This window comes from Salvelinus alpinus, chromosome 1, assembly GCF_045679555.1.
Source record: "Salvelinus alpinus chromosome 1, SLU_Salpinus.1, whole genome shotgun sequence".
Taxonomy (NCBI): domain Eukaryota; kingdom Metazoa; phylum Chordata; class Actinopteri; order Salmoniformes; family Salmonidae; genus Salvelinus; species Salvelinus alpinus.
The window spans coordinates 57,355,441-57,375,791 of NC_092086.1; the positions used below are offsets into that span (position 1 = coordinate 57,355,441).

General features: G+C 41.2%; 1 protein-coding gene across 5 annotated transcripts in view; it reads right to left on the reverse strand.

The window, feature by feature from the left end:
• The window catches only part of LOC139542598 (voltage-gated potassium channel KCNC1-like), a 98,519-nt gene that overhangs the window by 6,061 nt on the left and 72,107 nt on the right, over positions 1–20,351 (reverse strand). Inside the window, exons 4-5 of one of the 5 annotated variants that reach the window (XM_071348357.1) lie at positions 2,385–7,534; positions 1,357–2,010 (exon numbers count right to left, since the gene is read on the reverse strand). The exons of 2 other annotated variants lie outside the window; for them this stretch is intronic. In XM_071348357.1, the coding sequence (XP_071204458.1) occupies positions 7,389–7,534 (146 nt within the window). In that variant the 3' untranslated portion in view covers positions 1,357–2,010; positions 2,385–7,388. Of the gene's footprint in view, positions 1–1,356; positions 7,535–20,351 lie in introns of all 5 variants that reach the window. 2 more of the 5 variants (XM_071348449.1, XM_071348267.1) reach the window with 2 other exon arrangements.

Genomic DNA, 20,351 nt, shown 5'->3' on the forward strand with positions numbered 1-20,351 from the left:
ACATTTCAAACACAGATTCAACCACTAAGACCAGGGAGGTTTTCCAAATGGGTAGATGGGTAAAAAAAAGACATTGAATATCCCTTTGAGCATGGTGAAGTTATTGATTACACTTTGGATGGTGTATCAATACACAACGTCAGTACAAAGATACAGGGATCCTTCCTAACTCAGTTTCCGGAGAGGAATGAAACCGCAAAGGGATTTCACCATGAGGCCAATGGTGACTTTAAAACAGTTACAGAGTTTAATGTGTCTGATAGGAGAAAAGTGAGGATGGATCAACAACATTGTAGTTACTCCACAATACTAACCTAAATGACAGAGTGAAAAGAAGGAAGCCTGTACAGACTAACAATATTCCAAAACATGCATCCTGTTTGCAATAAGGCACTAAAGTAAAACTGCACAAAATGTAGAAAATAAATTAATGCTATGTTTTTGGCAAATCCAACACATCACTGAGTATCACTCTTCATATTTTCAAGTATGGTGGTGGCTGCAATCTGGTTATGGCTATGCTTGTCATCGGCAAGGACTAGGGAGTTTTTTGGGGGGGGTAAAATAAATGGACTAGAGCTAAGCATAGGCAAAATCCTAGAGGAAAACCTGGTTCAGTCTGCTTTCCAACAGACACTGGGAGACAAATTCACCTTTTAGCAGAACAATAATCTAAAACACAAGGCCAAATATACACTTGAGTTACTTGTCAAGGAAACATTCAATGTTCCTGACTGGCCTGCAGTTTTGGATTAAATTAGGTTGAAAATCTTGAAAATGGCTGTCTAGCAATGATCAACAACCCAACTTGACAGAGCTTGAACAATTTTAAAAAGAATAATCTGCAAATATTGTTTAATCAAGTTGTACAAAACTCTTAGAGACTTACCCAGAAAGACTCACAGCTGTAATCGCTGCCAAAAATGATTCTAACATGTATTGACTCATGGGGTATGAATACTTATGTAAATTAGATTCTTCTGTATTTCATTTGAAATACATTTACCAAAAAAAAATCTAAAAAACAGAGTTTCACTTTGTCATTATGTGGTATTGTGTGTAGATGGATGACAAGCAAAAAAATATTTCATCAATTTTGAATTCAGGCTGTAACATAAACTGTGGAATAAATCAAGGGGTATGAATACTTTCTGAAAGCACTGTATGTATCCTACAGCCTACACACACAGATAGGCAACATGGAGGAAACAATTTGACATGAAACAGAGCGAAGCACAGAAACACAAGACACACACACACAACACAAAACACAGTTACACACACACACACACTGCGAAAACACAGCACACGAAGCACAGAGCGAAACAGCACACAGAACACAAAACACATTATTACACTGAGAAGTGATCAGCTTACTTCCTCCTCTCATTTAGTTTTTTTCTTTCTTCCCCAAACTGTCCTCCATTTCATGGTTCTTCCTTTGATGACAATCCTTTTTTTTAATTTATTTTTTTTTTATATATATACAGTTCCTACCCCCCCCCCCCCCCTCCAAAAACAAAAACATCATACGTAGCATCTGACAGTCTTTCTGTCCTTTTTTCTGTCCACTCCTATCCTCGGGAGACGTTTGTAATCCACTTTTAGGGGAGATGAAACTTTAACGTTTATGGGTCTTTTCATTTTCCCAAAGTCTGTTGTTTCAGTTTGGGGTTTTGTAATGGAAACAGTAGAGAAAGCACATCTCAAAATACCAATACAACAAATTATAGCAGAAAGTGGGTAGGTTGAGATGGGGTGAAACGTGTGTGTCGGAGAGAGAGGAGAGTGGAGGGACAAAACAACCTCAGAATCACATAACAGGGTACATAGGTGAGCTGGGATGAGAACACAGGACACATACAATATTTACACGTCCATACATACAGCAGAGAGGAAGCAAAACATTTCAAACCTTCTCTCTGTTCGGCTCTGATAGACATTACGTCTGGAAGCACTGATTTAAACCAACATAGAGAGAGATATACCTGAGTTGTGAGTGTAGGGAGACTGACGAAGAGAGGGAAAGGGGAAATGTGGAAAAGGGGGAAGACAGAGGTGTAGTCAAAAACATTGCACTGGTGATATTATTCAATTCATTTCTACGTCAGTTGTTGACTAGACTACAAACATCCTCCATTTCAGCATCTTAAAGTCCTTCTCCTTTCTTAGGATTGGTAAAAAAGTGTCTGAAGAACTTCTTCACAGAGTTTTTTTTAAATCTGCAACGATTGAACAAGAACATGCTATGATACACAGACCTGAACATCACTCTACTAACTGACCCCACTAACTAAACCATCAACTTGCCCGTCAATAATGAGCAAAATAACCACCTATCACAACAACCTCTACTGATCCATTCTAGAATGTCACATGCTCACCTCCTACTGCTTGTCAAAGAGCAGCACCTCCCTGTCCCAGTGACAATGGGGGAAAATTCACGACCCGTTGATGTTAACAGATGTTAATTCAGTGTCTATTCCACGTTGTGCCCAGTGGGTATTGACTATTCCTATTCCCTATAATAGGGCTCTGGTCATAAGTAGTGCACTATATAGGGACTAGGGTGCCATTTCAGATGCAGCCTAAAGTTTAAAGAACGTGCAGGATGCACAAGGAAGTAGCATAAGCATTTTTGCTCAACAATGAGTCATCCATGTCTGTAGCCTACGGTTGGTTACGTGTGAATTCTACCACCAGAGGGGAAGTATAGTCTATTTGTAGATTGTTCGTGACAGTCGAGGTTCGTTTTTCTATCTGCTATGACTCAATAACTGTCCTAATAAGTAACCACGAGGTGTAGCAAAACGAAGTAATGCACATCATATCCCAGGTTACAGGTTATTAGTTTATCAACAACAAAAAATGTCACTAATAATGCAAAACGTTGTGTGAGCTTTCCCTCCACATAGTGGAGGTTATCGTATCGTTTCAAACGTTAAACCCCTAAAATGTCGGGTATGTACTGTATCTCAGGATATTTCAAGCAAGAGAGGGACAAGACAGGATGGATTGATGGAACAAGAGAGAGGGAGAACAGAGAAGAGAGGAAGTGTGTCGAAAAGTCGGTAGGGTTTGGGTGGGCTTTCGCCGATGTGGTTTTCACCGAGGGAAATTGAGTTTTGAGGACGTGTTCGGACTAACGTGGGAAAAGGAAGAAGTCGATTTGTTTCTCTAGTATTAATTCACAGTTACTGCTTCTTTTTGCATATACCTGATAAGCACTGAGCTCTCAGAATAGTTCTCTGTAAAAAGATAACAAAAATGATCAATCATAAAGTAATTATTATTACCAGTTAGTCTAGGAAGGTCGATAAGAAATAACAGAGCGGCTACACAAGACCACTGGTTACCCTTCCCCATCCTTAAAAAATAAAACTTTCCCAAACCCCCTCCCCATTAGGGTACCAATGGTCTCTTCCACCCTAGAACATCTTAGCATGCATATATAAGCCCAACTCTTCTCAGACAAAACTGTGAGGGCCGAGTGCTTTTTTCCCTAATAGCATGCTGTTAGTCTATATGTTGTGTATAGAAATATACACATTCATATGCACTTAATATATACAGTAAATATATACACATTCATTAAGCTTATGATCAAATCGGATGTCTTCTCAAATCACATTTCCTTGATTATGGATATAGACATATCAATTCCTTATTGCTCGCAATGGAAACCCCATGAAGACTGAAATAAGTCAAAACTTTACAACTGTACAGAACATTTGGACCAATAACAGGTATAAGAAGAATTCCTATAATACAAGAACAAACAACCAAAGCACTAGATTAAGGGAGAAGACAGGGGAGGAAGGGAGGGATGTGGGGATGAAGAGAGACAATTAGAAAAAATAGATTTGGTATTTTGTAGACTGGTGTCTGGGTGTCAACAAAACCATATATAGGGAATATATCTATGTGTACTACCATATATAACTATATTATCATATATATTACTCTGGGTGTAGAGTACTGGTGCAAGTTGGGGTGAATTCCATTTATATTATATCAACTCTGGAGGTGAATAAAAATCCAAACCATTCATTGAAAACAATCCGACATTTAATATAACAGCCGATTTTCAATGAATGAATTGAGATTCAATGCATCTCCTGAATTGACTGCAATCAAAATGGAGTGCACCCCAAACATAGTTATAGGTCAAGCTTTCACCCTCCCTGTCACTCCCACCTCAAACTCTACACAGATGAAGGCTTTTCGGATTCTCACCCACTACTATTGAATTAGCGTGGTCCCAGATCTGTTTGTGCTGTCTAGCCAACTCCTATGTCATTGGCAAGCTAAACATGACATGTTTGATGTGACAATGAGTGACAAGGACTTGGTAATAGAGCACGAACCAACTGGCACTCGGGCTACTATTGGATATGTGCAGATATGAAATGCAGATATGGAGTTTATGTCACGTGACTCACAACAGCAGTTCATATTTTAAACGAATAAAAAGTCAAACCTTCTCACAGCATCCCTTGAGCCTGTAGAGGGCACAGTTCTCAACCGAACGAGTCCTGAGCTTTGAATTATCGAATGGTTTTGTCTAATTGTATTTTTTTTGCTTCGATCGCTGAGCGAGGTTGCCCTAATAGCTTTTTTTCTTTAGCTTAACACTATCTAGAGTGTATACAGTCCACACCTGTATAAGGCTAATGCTAATGTTAGTCATAGAGAATGCCATGTCTACGAAATGTGAAAAGATTTCACCTTCGGTCCTTACACAACCCTCTGTCTCTAGTGAGAGAGGAGCAGGTAGCAGAGTGAGAAATGAGGAGGGGGGAAGATAGGAAGGTCAAACCCCCCCAAAATCACATCAAATCAGAGACACATTTCAAACAACAGAACTGGATACGAACAGTTAGAGACATAAGCATTACCTTAATAGATGGCAACATTCGATGCCAATAAATATCAATAATAAAATAGACAGTAACATCGGAAAATACAAAAATAAACATTTCTGTAAATCAACCGCTTAAATGAAAATATACAATCCATAAGAGTGACAATAATTAAAATGTCGACATTGGGTATATCAAGATAGATTTTTTTTAAACATTGTCACTATAACCTCGTCATCTTCTACATTTCAACAAAATTTCGAAAGAAATCGGGATTTTAAGAAGTTTTGGTCTCTTTTTTTCTGATGTCTGGTATGGAGGGAAAACAGTTGTCCTCCTTCAACACTTCCTTTTCCCTCCTTTTCCCCCTCAGAAAACAGTGAGAAAGAAAGGAATGATGTATAATTCTGATGAATTGGCACTCTTGCATCTTGGACAAGAGGTAGATGCATGTCTGTGTACACAAAACCACACAACTCCCATGTGCGCCACAGATATACAACATATCTCCATAGGATTACCTATACATAGATACAAATATATTTCTATACATTGCATATTTCTATATATGTATGTTGCCTTTTTTTGTTAATTTTATCATTGTTTCGTTCTGTTCTTCTACCAAGCGCTGTCAGTCCATCCTCCATTCACGGTGCCCTCTTTTTATGTGAGGAGCGATGGTTCAGCAGCCAGGACCGGGAGGTGGGGGGGGGGGGGAGGTCAAAAAGGACAAAAGAGAAAAAGCAAAAAAGAAAACTGAAAAAAAAATCGCTACACTCAAATCATAAGAGTCATTGTGAGAGTGGCGATGTGGTGAAATGCTCGAGACAGGAAGACAACAAAGGATTGAGGAAGTGAAGGGAGATCGATGATGAAGATGATAAAAACCGAAATTGATCTCGTCTAACGGGTGACCCGAAGCCACTTCTGATTATAGCCACACCCTCCTGACACTGACATGTGCAGACTGAAAGGTATAGTTTGATATGTGTACAGATTGATTTCTGAGGAGCCATATTTAGAAAAAGAGAAAGCTTCATTTCATGCACCTGCATACAAGAGGGCAGGGAGGGCCGGTATATGGTCAATGATGAAAAATACCGATCCCTGCTTCGATGGCCCCTTTTACTGCTCCCGACCAATGGGAATGAGAGTCCCACCCCGACCCCGTCTTCTCTACCACACCTAACCCCGTCCCCTAGAGAAAGAAGAGAGAATCCCTCCATCCCTTTAATCCTCAAAACCATTATAAAAATAGTTTGTTATTATGACCTCCCTCTCTGTGGGTTAGGACGCTACTCGGAATCTCTTCTTTAAAACATTGATGGCCGTTGTTCAGGCTTTCATCAGAGTCTGTGTATTGCACAAAAGCCCCAGAACGCTTTGCGTTCTCTCCAGCTCTACATGGCACTGATAACATCAATAATGATAATGATAATAACAGTAGTAGTGAATGAATGCTAGTATAGTACAACTCTCTAGCACCCCCCAGCTTTTAAAATGATACATTGCTGTTTGATCGGTCGTGAGTCTCTATAAGTGTGTATGTGTGTGTGATACAGTCTATTTTCAGCATACAGAAACACATTTAACGGTCCATTGAGTCATCTCCCCTGGGAGATCTAGCACTAGCCAGTACATGGCTTGTTTTATGGGTGCTACTAAAAAAAAAAAATCTTACTTTGGGCTTGCCTCTTTTCTTTTCAAAGATTTTCTGTTAAATATAAGAATTTCTTTGTGTGATTTTTTTTTTTGTTCTTCAAAAACGAATGCATGCATTTTAATATATATTCGATATTTTGTTGGTGTTAGTTACTGTAAGTGTGTTCCTCATCCCAAATACAAGCGATGCGTGTGTGAGTGAGTGGATGGGTGTATTGTTGAGAATTTATGTTGTGTGGGGGGTGTAGAGTATCAGAAGAAGTCTCATTTGACTAAGGAGCTCTTTAGGATTAGTGATAATACGGAGTGCAAAAACAGCACACATTTACAATAATACAGGGAGGCCTGCTATTGTAGCACACTACATTATTTATCAGTCCAAATCACTAACCTACACTCAATCCCTGTTAATAAGGCAAGTGTGTGAGAGTATACGTGTGTGTGTGAGAGAGCGCGAGGGAGTGTGTGTGTGTGTGAGGGAGTGTTTGTGTGTGTGTGTGTGGTGATGTGTGTTCTCATTGCTCCAACAGGCGTAACATTGCTGTAGACTAACGCTGAATACCTCTAAACATTTTGCTTCGGCTTAACATATTGCACATTGCATGTGGTGGGAAAGTGCATGTAGTAATAGTGGATATTTTTGCTATTCATTCTAAGTCTCTTATGAGATGTCCCCCTCTACCTGGCTTTCAATATAGAGCATTATTAAATGTGGCTAAATGGCACCCCCTACAGCTCATTATCATTATCACTATTGGACTAATATAAGTGGGAGTACTGGGATTACAGTGGTGTTGGTATGTCTCTCTTTCCTGATGCTCCTCCTGCAGTTGACTTGTTGGCTTGCTTCTCCACATCATGACGCTACAAAATGGAGGGGATGGGGGAGTGACAGCGTCGGAGGTTGGTTCCCGGGGGATCGAAAGGGTTGGTGATGGGGGTGAGGCGCATGGGGGCTCCTGACATGCCCGAAATGTTATTGAGGCTGCGAGACTTCTCATAGCCTGTCGCTGTGGTGACCGGGTTGTCATAGTTAGAGGGTTACATTAGGTTAGAGGTCAAGGGGTTACCGGAGAGGTGACAGAAGTTAAGTGGTGTTTTTGGGAAAAGTCGTTTTAGGGTTAAAAACAGTTTAAATGCAGGACATTTGGTGCAAAATAAAGTAAAATTGCATAAATGTTTGTGGTTAATTTAAACGTTTTAATGATTATTATGTTATTTTTTCATGTTTAAGGAGGACATGGATATAATTTGGATGACAGAGAAAGATGTCGCGTTAAAATATATTATGGATTAGAAATAGCAAGGAATAGCGATTGTTATGAATAAATAGGTTTCAAAAAACAAAAACAATAATTAAAAAAAAATCATACCAAATCAAGTCAAACCGAAAATCCAAATCAAGTGTTAAGGCCACAGACAAGGGACAGAGAGAAAGACAGACAGACGGGAGAGACAGGACAAAACAGGAAAATGAGTTATGAAAATATGGCATCAAAATTTTGTCACATCAATATAAAATGGTGCTCTCTGTCAGTAGTGTCAGCATACACAGTACAGCACAGTACAGTAGAATATAGTAGGGGGAGAGTACTGATGGATAAAACAGCTGGTGTCAAGCTCCAGTGACTTTTAGCTCCCTCTGGCACACACAAAGAGGGAAGAACACTCATGTGTCTCTCAGAAAAAGGGAGATATTAAGAAAGAGAGAGGGCAGACTCAGCATCCAGATGTTTTAGCCTCCAACACTGAATTCTAATCCTCCAGACAGACAGACTTCAGACAGAGGGACAGACAGACGGACAGGGCAACAGTACATACAGTCAAAGCTCTATTCAGCACCTCCCCAGAATAACAACGTGACCAACTTGGACCTGGTGAAGTCGTCAGGATTTGGGAACAGAAACATCAGCAGAACATTTACTGTATGTGTGTGTGTGGTGGAAGACCTTATGAAAACACTGACAGCTTCACCGGGCCCAACAGAACCTGGCTGCCTCCCCTTATTCACCATTTACACCTTCCTCTCGGAGCCCCCATCACAGTAGTAATGATCTCGGGTCAGTTTGACCTTTTAGATCAAAACGAATAAAATGAATAAGATAATATTTGAATGTACGGAGGTGACCTGATCCTAGATCAGCACTCAGACGGTTTGTGAATGTAGGCCCATACTCCCTCTCATGGTCCAAGCCTACCTTCTTCCCCAGGGATGTAGTAGAACGTAAACATAAAACACCCGTTTTTGCACCTTTTCATGTTGTGGATAGCCTCTATGCACATATTATTATGCCAGATTAGTGTTCGAATTTGCATTACTCCCAACTAGTCGTTGTGATGGCGTTCAGAATGTCGTTTTTGACACTACTTCCTCAGCATTTCCTACAACTTGTGTCGGTCTGTTTGACATTTTTAGAGAACAGATGTCAATACCCTGGAGAATGACCAGGTAGAGCAAAAGAGATCAAGGTTTGACACAAGCTCAAGCTGTTGTTGCATCTGCCAAAATCTCACAACACCCCTTCAAGGGTGAGCCAAAAATCCAATACCACATTTTAAGAGTGAGCCAAAATCTAACACCATCCCTTTAAGAGTGAGCGAAAAGTCGCATTACCCTGCTCGGACGTTGCATGCATCAACCAATGGTTGCATGCCACGTCATTGACTGTGCTGTCAGCAACATCTGAGCAGGGGAACATGACCGTTATCTAACACCACCCCTTTAAAAGCAAGCGAAAATCTAACACCACCCCTTTAAGAGTGAGTCGCTCTTTTCCAAGATACAATTTAGAGGAAAAAGTGGATATAAACCTCAACACATCTGACCAAGCAGTATAATTGTCAGGTTAGGTGGCATAACAGGATAGGTTTGATCATCCTCTGTTCTCTAAACTCAAAGCAGCCACATCTCCTCCTAATGTGTACTTTCTTTGTGTCCTTTTTGTTGTCATGAATGACTTTTTTTTCATCGTTACTGATAATAGAGAATGTGGCCCTGGGTTAGGAATGAATGAGGGTGGAAAGGCAGTCACATCACATGTCATCAAACATAAACCTGGGATCCAATTCAATCAATCACAGATAAAGTGAAACCACACTGTGGTTTACACCGTATACAAGGTCTCACAGACATTGTCATTGGATAGATTTTGTAAAACCACATCTACCCTTAAAATACAGCATCAATATTCTGAATGAAACCTGCAGCCATGCTGAAAAAAACTGCATACATTTCAAGCTGGTTCATGCTGGTCTATACTGGTCAGTGCTGGTCGTCTGACCAGGATGGTCTGGTTCTGCTGGCCGACCAGTATGATCTAGCTGGTCTGACCAGCATGGTCTAGCTGGTTATCCTGGCAGACCAGCCTTCGTTGTGTTTCCGTTGTCTTTTCGCAGATGACCAGCCTTCATTGTGTTTTGCTGGTAACCAGCATCAGCTAAATCAAAACCAGCATCAAGTCACATTATGCTGACTTACAAAGTGACGTTTAATTCCTATTGGAATCTAACCAGAGAGGATTCCCACAGTCTGCATTCAGAATGACTGCCAATGGTTTAGAAGATGAGGGGGGAGGGGTCGTTCAAAACTGCAGTTGTCAAGTCAACACGTCCGTCAGTGCAGCTGTGAACCGCATCACAAGAGACATCCCAAACGGGAGATGTATATATATAAAAAATGACATCATTAATGCAATTTCAATGTTGTTTGAGTTCCTTAGTGAACCACTAAATTAGCTTGAGAGGATTTTTACTGCAACACTGCAACCAAGTTGCTTGACATAGGCGTTTCAAAGAGCTGTCAGTCAAAGCGAGCTCATGAATATAAGCTCCCCGCACACTCATCCTGTCTTTTCAAACTTCCTGGTACAGTAGTTAGCCATGAGAGAAAAGGTACTTTTCAGAATGACTGTTGGGTGCCATGTAGAACCCTTTGATTTGTCTCTGTAGGGGAAACCTTTTGAGTTCCATTTAGAACCATCTCATGAAGAACCCTCTGGTTCCAGGTAGAACCAATGACAGGTTCTACAGTTATACTTATAGGATACTTCGGATGTGCCTGAAGTATCCCATAAGTATAAGTTCCCTGCTACTGAGTTGCAGTAAAATACAGTGGGCCATACTTATGAACATAAGCAAGCATTTAAAGTTAAATGGGTTCTCACGCACAAGATGCGTATCAGCCAATAAAAAAAGTGTTGATTTACTTGTATGTGACGCTAAATTGTAGCTGGTCTCATCAGATAACATGGCACACGTTAGCCCTATGCTAACCTCAACAAATGGTACTGATTATGTCCTGGCACAACTTCTTCTTCTATGAAAGATCTTAGACTTTATATCGACCAACCAAAGTAATTTCTTAAAATAGGTCAACCCTGGCCATTAGAGGGATAGTTTAAACCTACAAATTCAAGATTTACTACTGTAACAAAATGTTGTGTGCCAATATTGCAGTGATGCATCTTTGATTAGGCCACGTTGTTGTTTACGAGTTCCACACACATCCATGTGCTTTCACGGGGAAAATATAAACGAGGTCCTTACAACAACATAAACCTGTTCACTGCCGGTCCTTGATGCTCGATTCAAAACGCATGTGATGAAGTGGATGATTCTAATAATGCGTAGCCTATAAAACGTTGTAGCCCTACATTCAGGTGTACACGACCATGTAATATAGCCGATGCAATACGATCTGTATGTGTTTGTGTGCAAGGCTGAAGAAAGAGGTAGCTCCATATTAAATTCATTCATAATCTTCATTTTCAAGCTGTTGGCTGTAGGCGTCCCTTTTCAACACAATAACACTTGGGCAGGAGCTCACCAGAACTGAGTACCGGCACCTCAAAATGTTCTACTGCACCCCTTATAAAATATTAGCTCAAAAGTATTGTACAGTTCCTGCACTTAAATATAAACAGTACCGGCACCTATTTTAGTCCAATTCAAGCACTGCACACAATACATGTAAATCAACATTTCAAAGGGGGGGAAACTCATGTGAGATTCAAACCCTTGCCACAATCTGCAACAATTACGTGGACTAGGCACTTTACACAGAGAGCAATTTGACCAGTCAGTCAAATACACGTGATAGTTGCTTTGATGATCAGAACATGCTGTTGGACTTAGTTATGTCAAGGACACTTCCAACTACTTTGACAATTTTAATTGTCTGACGCACCTGTGCCTGGATATAATCAGTACCACCTGTTGAAGTTCGCATAGGGTTAATTTGTTCCATGTTATCTGATGGGACCAGCTACAATTTAGCATTTGGTCACATGCAAGTAAATCAACGCTTTTCATTGGCTGATACTCATTTTGTGCATGTTAACTTTCAACTATTGCTTTTTTACAGTTGATTTACAGTGTTATTGTTTTTTAAATGACTTGTTGTTTACCTTACTTTCACTGCACATTGAAATGTATGTGGGGGCAATGTGCTGGCGGGGAAAAGTAACATATTTTGGGGGGCATGGTCTAAAATATGTTGTATTTCTGCCAATTGTTAGTGGAAGTATTGTACCAGTTTAAGAGGTTTTATCGTTATGTTAATGAAGGTTGAGGAGGTAGAACTATCGCACAGTGCAGTGTGCTGCTCAATGAGTGCAGACATTGAAAACCGGTGCAATCATCTAGGTGTAATGTATGGTGTCTGGGAGTCGGAATGGTGGCGAGTAGTGCAGACGAAATGGAGAAAAAGTTGATGACGCAACAGCTGTGCTGGAATGCGAACAAATATGGGTGTCAGTCCCGATGGTATGGAGCGGGAGGATGAGGGTCAAGGACTGAAATGGTCTGTAGTGGAAAGACATAGGAAGAAGAGAGATCATGATACTGAAAGCAGTGGAGCGTTTAGTAAAGAAAGCATAAAGAGCACCAAGGTAGGAAGCAAAAGTAATAATGTGTCGGAGTGGAAAGACCACAGGGCCTCATTCACACCCTATCTGACTAACTAATGCCGTAGAGAAAGTTGTAGGTCAAATTAGCTTGGTTCATTGGAAATGGTAGACTGTTAATATTGTGTGGTAGACAGGCTCAGCAAGACAAGATTCTGAAAATGGAAAAGCTTAATGGGAAGAAGATTAAAAGCCATGTCCCTGGTGATTATGCTATATTGAGGGGAGTCGTCACTGGGGTCCTGATATCTATGTCCACAGATAATATCAAAGAACATGTGAAGGGAGGAAGAGTGATTGACTCCAAAAGGTCGATCAGTAAGAAAGAGGGTCAAAGAAGTGAAGCCCATCAGTGCTGCTCAGGTTTGAGAAGGTTATGCCTGGGAAAGTACAGATAGGATTCCTTAGTTTCAATGTCAGAGATTTTGTCCCGTCCCCATTGCAGTGTTTTAAATGTCAAAGAATGGGATATGTAGCTGTTCAATGTAAAGGCAGGAAAAGATGTGTCAAGTGTGGAGGGGAACATGATTACAGTGGATGTGGGAGCAATGTGAAGGTTAAGTGTTGTAATTGTGTGGGGGAGAACACAGTGTAGCATTCGCAAGGTCAAAGGTTATTGTGGAGACCGCAAAAGAGATATTGGGGGATAACAGATGTTACTGGTGAAATGGTTGTTGACATGCTGAACAATCCTAAGGGTGGAGTGTTTCAGCATTATATAGGTCAAGTTTAATGGGGTAGGGGGGTTGGGGAGGGGTTTTGGGAGAGGGTGTGGAAGAAGTTAGTAGGGATTTATCTGTTTTTTTATTTTCATGATAGTACAGAATTGGACAGATCATGATTGATTCCAGCACAGTAGGTAACGACATGCCCTTAAATGTTTGTTTGTGGACCGCCATGATATCATAGAAGAAGAATAAGGTTGAGCGCCTTATTTGTCCGGTCCCAGTTCTACATCTTTGTAAGAGCTTGTGACAATCAAGAGCTGCGCTGTTAAGAGGTTACTGTGCATTTCCCAGTAACTTAATGGCAGTTTTTCATCAGGAAGTTCATGTTTCATTTTCCTTAACTTACTGTTAGCTTGCTGCAAGCAGTTATTGTGAAATTCACAGTAACTTACTGTGGCCGATCTCTGTCACGCTCACTGACCTGATGATGTGACAGGAAGGTCAGCTTGCTACCAACCAAGAGGTTGAGGCCAGGTGAGGCAGGTTCCCAAGTGCTCGCACCACCAGGAATGCTGAGTAGTTGTCTCCTAATGTTATATGCTATCTTGTAATCAGAAAGGTTCAGGGAAAGTACAGTGAGCTGCTGGCTGCAAGTAAGTTCCTGTGCACTTTACAATAACTTACTGACATTTGGCTGCCAGTTAAGGTGCCAGTAAGTTACTGGCAGTTAGTTGTCAGTGAGTTACTAGCAGTTACTGGCTATTAAGTTACTGTGAATTTTTAACTGGTTGCCAATTAGGTAACGCAGAATTCAAAGCAACTTCGAGCCAACTCATTTCCATTAAGTTACTGTGAAATGTAGTCATGTTACGTTTGGTACCGGAGCTCCGAGGCATGCGTTGAAATTGCTAAGCAGCTAACTTCGAAGCAGTGTGCCGATGCGTGCATCACTTTATCAGTAGTACGTCATCAATGATGTCCGAGACTTCGTTTGATTCCGTGCTTTTTCAAAACGTGTGTTTCAAAATGCGAGGTCCCACTGATTTCGCCGTGGTTCCGGTGCTTTCTTCGATTCCAAGCTGCTTTCAAACATTGACCTCTACTGGACACTGTACTTACAAATATAGTAATGATTTTGTACAAATATTTTAATCTGACCAGTAATTTATCAGGTAGAGTAGGGAACAATTCAGGGACGTGAGGGTATGAGGTCGAATCCTGTTGAAGGCACACTATTTAGAAAATTGTTTTATGTGAAACCACACTTTCTACACTGTTGTTCAAATAATTTGTTTTATTTGGTATAGTATAAGCTTCTGTCTTCAGCATCCTAAATAATGTCATAGATTCAGATTATGAACAATAGTAAACTTGAAGGTAAAAAAGGGAAGCATGATGACAGATGTGAACCTGGTATTCCAACTGATTATAGGAGTTTTGATGAAAACAGTAGAGAAAGAAATACTTTATATGATAATCATACGCTGCTATTTATTGCTGACCAGGAGATGCAACTACTGTACATTGTGAACAGATAATGAAGCTCTGAGTAATGAACTGTTTTTCAGCACAATTTGGTGAAAGCGTCAAAGCCTTCAGAAAGCCTCGGTTTCTCATCACTACTGAAATGCACTAACCTCTTTTTTATTTGACCTTTATTTAACTAGGCAAGTCAGTTAAGAACAAATTCTTATTTTCAATGACGGCCTAGGAACAGTGGGTTAACTGCCTTGTTCAGGGGCAGAAGGACAGATTTTTACCTTGTCAGCTCAGGGATTCGATCTTGCAACCTTTCGGTTACTGGTCTAACGTTCTAACCACTAGGCCACCTGCCACTACTTCTTAACAGTGCAGCTCTTTAAAACTTCTTAGGGATAGCCCCCTTTTTTTCAATTTTCGCCTAAATGACATACCCAAATCTAACTGCCTGTAGCTCAGGCCCTGAAGCAAGGATATGCATATTCTTGGTACCATTTGAAAGGAAACACTTTGAAGTTTTTGGAAATGTGAATTGAATGTAGGAGAATATAACACAATAGATCTGATAGAAGAAATTACAAAGAAAAAAAACAACCGTTTTTTTCCTACCACCATCTTTGAAATGCAAGAGAAAGGTCCCACTTCTAGCCATCACTCTGGTTGTAATTCCGATGGTGTCCACAAGATGACAGCAGTGTATGTGAAATGTATGTTCAGACGGATAACTTGAAGTATGAGCGAGCTACAGGAGATTTAGTGTGAAGTCACCTAGGTACATATGGGCAAATCGTGAAAGAGACATTTGCAATCATATTACATTTTTCTGCAAGAATATTGTAAAATCTGTATACTCGGACTTTGATTTAGCTTTTCCAGTAGCCATATTATAAGTTAAACATTTGCAAAACAATCAGTTTTCATAACTTCATAACTCTGAATATTCTTATCATTTTGGTCCAAAAAGGAAAAGGCATGCTATCGCAAAAGGTTAGCACCTACATTTTGCGACAGACACAGGGTTTCCTTCATTGGCTATCTAGCAAGCTTTATTTGACCCCGATTGGTGCTTATTTGACAAAGATACAGTCATTCAAGTGAAGACCGCCTGCGTCATCGGCGTGCCATGAAGGCGTCGCTCTCTGACCAAATATGGTGTCCTATAGGATATACTACACCCCTAACAATATAGTGAAGTCTTGTTACATTCTAGGATCTCTGAGGAATACATACACACGTGATTTGACTCATTGAAACAACGTTTAGGGTGAGATTTTCACAGATTCCTTTCTTTGCAAATTGAACGAGTGGAAATACAAAATCGATGCTATATGGACCTTTTTAGGATATGAAAAATGATTTTATCTAACAAAACGACACTTCATGTTATCTCTGGGACCCTTTGGATGATAAATCAGAGCAAGATTTCAGAATGTAAGTACACATTTCACCTTCAGAGGTGAATTTATCAAACATATCCCGGTGAAAAAAGTGTTTTGTTGTTAAGAGCCCTCCTCAAAACAATAGCATGGCTTTTTTCCCCCGCAGTAATAGCTACCGTAAATTGGACAGTGCAGTTATATTAACACGAATTTAAGGTTTCAGCCGATATAAGACACTTATATGTACCGACATTTGTTGTTTCTCTGTGGCCAATCTCTGTTATGCCCACAGACCTGGTGGGGTTAGCAGGTCATTCAGGTCACTAACAACCAGTTCAAAACCCGAGTTGGGTATAGTCTCAAGTAACCAACATTCAGTGGCAAACTGTCCTTTTACAGCGATAACACCTTAATTTCTTATTGGCAGACTCAACAGCCTTGGTTTCTCAAATGACTGCCTCACCTGGTTCACCAACTACTTCTCAGATTGAGTTCAGTGTGTCAAATCGGAGGGCCTGTTGTCCGGACCTCTGGCAGTCTCTATGGGGGTGCCACAGGGTTCAATTCTCAGGCCAACTCTTTTCTCTGTGTACATCAATGATGTCGCTCTTGCTGCTGGTGATTCTCCGATCCACCTCTACGCAGACGTCACCATTCTGTATACTTCTGGCCGTTCTTTGGACACTGTGTTAACAAACCTCCAGACGAGCTTCAATGCAATACAACACTCCTTCCGTGGCCTCCAACTGCTCTTAAATGCAAGTAAAACTAAATGCATGCTCTTCAACCGATCGCTGGCCGCACCCGCCCGCTCATCTAGCATCACTACTCTGGGCGGTTCTGACTTAGAATATGTGGACAACTACAAACACCTAGGTGTCTGGTTAGACTGTAAACTCTCCTTCCAGACATTAAGCATCTCCAATCCAAAATAAAATCTAGAATCGGCTTCCTATTTCGCAACAAAGCATCCTTCACTCATGCTGCCAAACAAACCCTCGTAAAAATTGACTATCCTACCGATCCTTGACTTGACTTTGACTACAAACTAGCCTCCAACACTCTACTCAGCAAATTGGATGTAGTCTATCACAGTGCCATCCGTTTTGTCACCAAAGCCCCATATACTACCCACCACTGCGACCTGTATGCTCTCGTTGGCTGGCCCTCGCTTCATATTCGTCGCCAAACCCATCAGGTCATCTATAAGTCTTTGCTAGGTAAAGCCCCGCCTTATATCAGCTCACTGGTCACCATAGCAGCACCCACCCGTAGCACGCGCTCCAGCAGGTATATTTCACTGGTCATCCCCAAAGCCATCTCTTCTTTGGCCGCCTTTCCTTCCAGTTCTCTAGCTGCCAGTGACTGGAACGAATTGCAAAAATCACTGAAGCCTTATATCTCCCTCACTAACTTTAAGCATCAGCTGTCAGAGCAGCTTACCGATCATTGCACCTGTACACAGCCCATCTGTAAATAGCCCACCCAACTACCTCATCCCCATATTGTTATAATTTATTTTTGCTCCTTTGCACCCCAGTATCTCCACTTACACATTCATCTTCTGCTCATCTATCACTCCAGTGTTAATGCTAAATTGTAATTATTTCGCCACTATGGCCTATTTATTGCCTTACCTCCCTAATCTTACTACATTTGCACACACTGTATATAGATTGTTCTATTGTGTTATTGACTGTACATGTGTTTATCCCATGTGTGTTGTTTGTGTCGCACTGCTTTGCTTTATCTTGGCCAGGTTGCAGTTGTAAATGAGAACTTGTTCTCAACTGGCCTACCTAGTTAAATAAAGGTGAAAAAATAATAATAATATAATAATAATTTGTCAGAAAAACTTGATTAACTTGTTGTTTACCTTACTTTTACTGCAACCAGTAGCCTGTAGTGTACCTTAAAATGACGAACTTTTTAACAGTGCATTTTATAGCATAAATGGAAAACATGGTGGTTCTTCACAACCATCACAACAGTAGTGAACCCTTCCTGATATGCTGTGTTACACACATCACCACTGACAAAGAACCCCTGAAGAACCTTTTCTTTGTGTGTATGCTGGTCCAGCTGGTCTTCCGAAACCACACCCATCATTATCATATTTCCCAGTATGCTCTATTGCTGTCTTTAGAATTGTTTGTTTCAATATCTATATTTTTGCATAGAAAGTGAGTGAGTGAGTGAGTGAATTAATGAATGGTCCAATTATTGGATATCACTATTCAGTCTGGATTCCAATGGGAATTACAAATTCCTTTTCAAGCCAGCATAACGTGACTTGATGCTGGTTTTGCGGGTGACCAGCTTATGTTGGTCATCAGTGTCAAAAACACAGCGAAGTCTGGTCGCCGGCAAAAACCCAACGAAGGAAAGGGAAATACCTAGTCAATGCATTCAACTGAAATGTGTCTTCCGCATTTAACCCAACCCCTCTGAATCAGAAAGGTGCGGGGGGCTGCCATCAACATCCACGTCTTCGGCGCCCGGGAAACAGTGGGTTAACTGCCTTGCTCAGGGACAGAACGACAGATTTTTACCTTGTCAGCTCGGGCTGGTCACTGACGAAAACACAACGAAGGATGGTCACAAGAGAAAACACAACGAAGGCTGGTCACAAGAGAAAACACAACAAAGACTGGTCACCAGAGAAAACACAACGAAGGCTGATCACCAGAGAAAACACAAGGGCTGGTCACCAGAGAAAACGCAACAAAGGCTGGCCTATGCTGATTTTTTTTCAGCAGGTAGTGCGGTTTCTTTCAATATCTGTAGTTGATTAAATGTGGGCCATAGTCGCCAACAGCATGGGGAGAGGTTGTAGGCTCCCATCCCTCTCCTCACAGTGTCACAAACCAACAAACAAAATGAGAGACAAAACATGGATCATCACAAACAATACAAAATATGAAAAGAACACAAAACAAAATAATATAACGCTGAATTACTATCACAATTACCAGGTGTTAATATCATTACTGCACTTCCATCCTCTCCAGAAAACAGATTATTTGTGCCTCTGTCTGGAATTTAGAATACCACACCGAGGGGCAGGTTTGGGGTTGGGGAGCACTGGGCTAATGTTGTTCCGGCCGGATTAGTTAGTAAATCAGTTTGACGCCAGGCTCTTACATTAATGCATAGCCTATAGGAGCCACTCAGTCATGGGCTGGTGCTGTGAACAGGAGGCATGCTGGGTAATACTGCCCGGGTAGTACAGCTATGCGACAGATCTGGGTCATCGTGTTCCTTACAACCTGACCACTCCTCTTGGCCGAGTGGGTGTGATGAAAGTGTGTGTGTGTTTTAATGGTTTGTGTGCCTGTTTGAGGGTACAGTAATTTCCAGGATTCTGTATTCAAACATGTACTGTTAATGTGTCAAATTAATGATGTGTAAATACATGTGCATGTGTCTACTCTCTAATTACAATATATTTACGCATTAGCATGAATTGCCGTTTTCATATCTTTACACATGCATCTGACTAGCATCACTTTAGGTGTAGGGTACAGTACACACATGATTATTATTCAAAGGTACAGTACATGGCTGTGTAGGATAACCTCCTGCCTTGGTCTTTCTCTATTCAAACTCTTGTGTTCGAGACGTCGACCCTTGTAACAGCCCTCATCAATCCCAGCCCTGCAGCTCTTAGCTGATTAGGAAGTGTGTGTGTGTGTGCGCAGGGTTCCACAAGCCGTGGGGGGGGGGGGGTTGATTGAGCTCGATACCTCCCAACCGGTTGGCCCGTCGTGTCCTACAGTAATGACATGGTTGTTTTTTTTAGGCCTCGCTTAGCTCAGCTCACTGAGACCAGGACAGGACCAGGATAGGGACGAAGGCCCTGCTCAGGGGAGGTTGAGGTGGGAAAGAACAACGTGGTAACCATTGGTAACGGCTGGTAGCCGTTGGACGGATTCCAGCCATACCAAGCGTAATGATTCATTTGTTGAATTGTAATGTATGTCATGATACACCGGGAGGTTTTCCTTGGTCAGGTCACAGGGTTGGGGAAAACTCTGGGCCCTCGTTATATAACTCTGAACTAGAGCCTTGGGATTTTCTTGGTCGGATCAGGTGGTCTGGACAAAACTCCTGGACCTATATAATGTCTTAGAACTAGGCTATGTGTAAATACAATGGATAGATAGGTGAATGTGTGGTTGGTAGTGACAATTTGATCGGCCAATAGTCATTAGCCATACTGTTCATCTACCGTTACCCAGATCACCTCCTTCACAGCACCCAACACGCCATGCAACATGCACCTTACAACTAGGGCGTGACAGAGAGAAAGAAAGAAAGAAAGAAAGAAAGAAAGAGAGAGAGAGAGAGAGAGAGAGAGTACAAGCAAAAATGGTTCATTAAATTATCGCAAAAAAA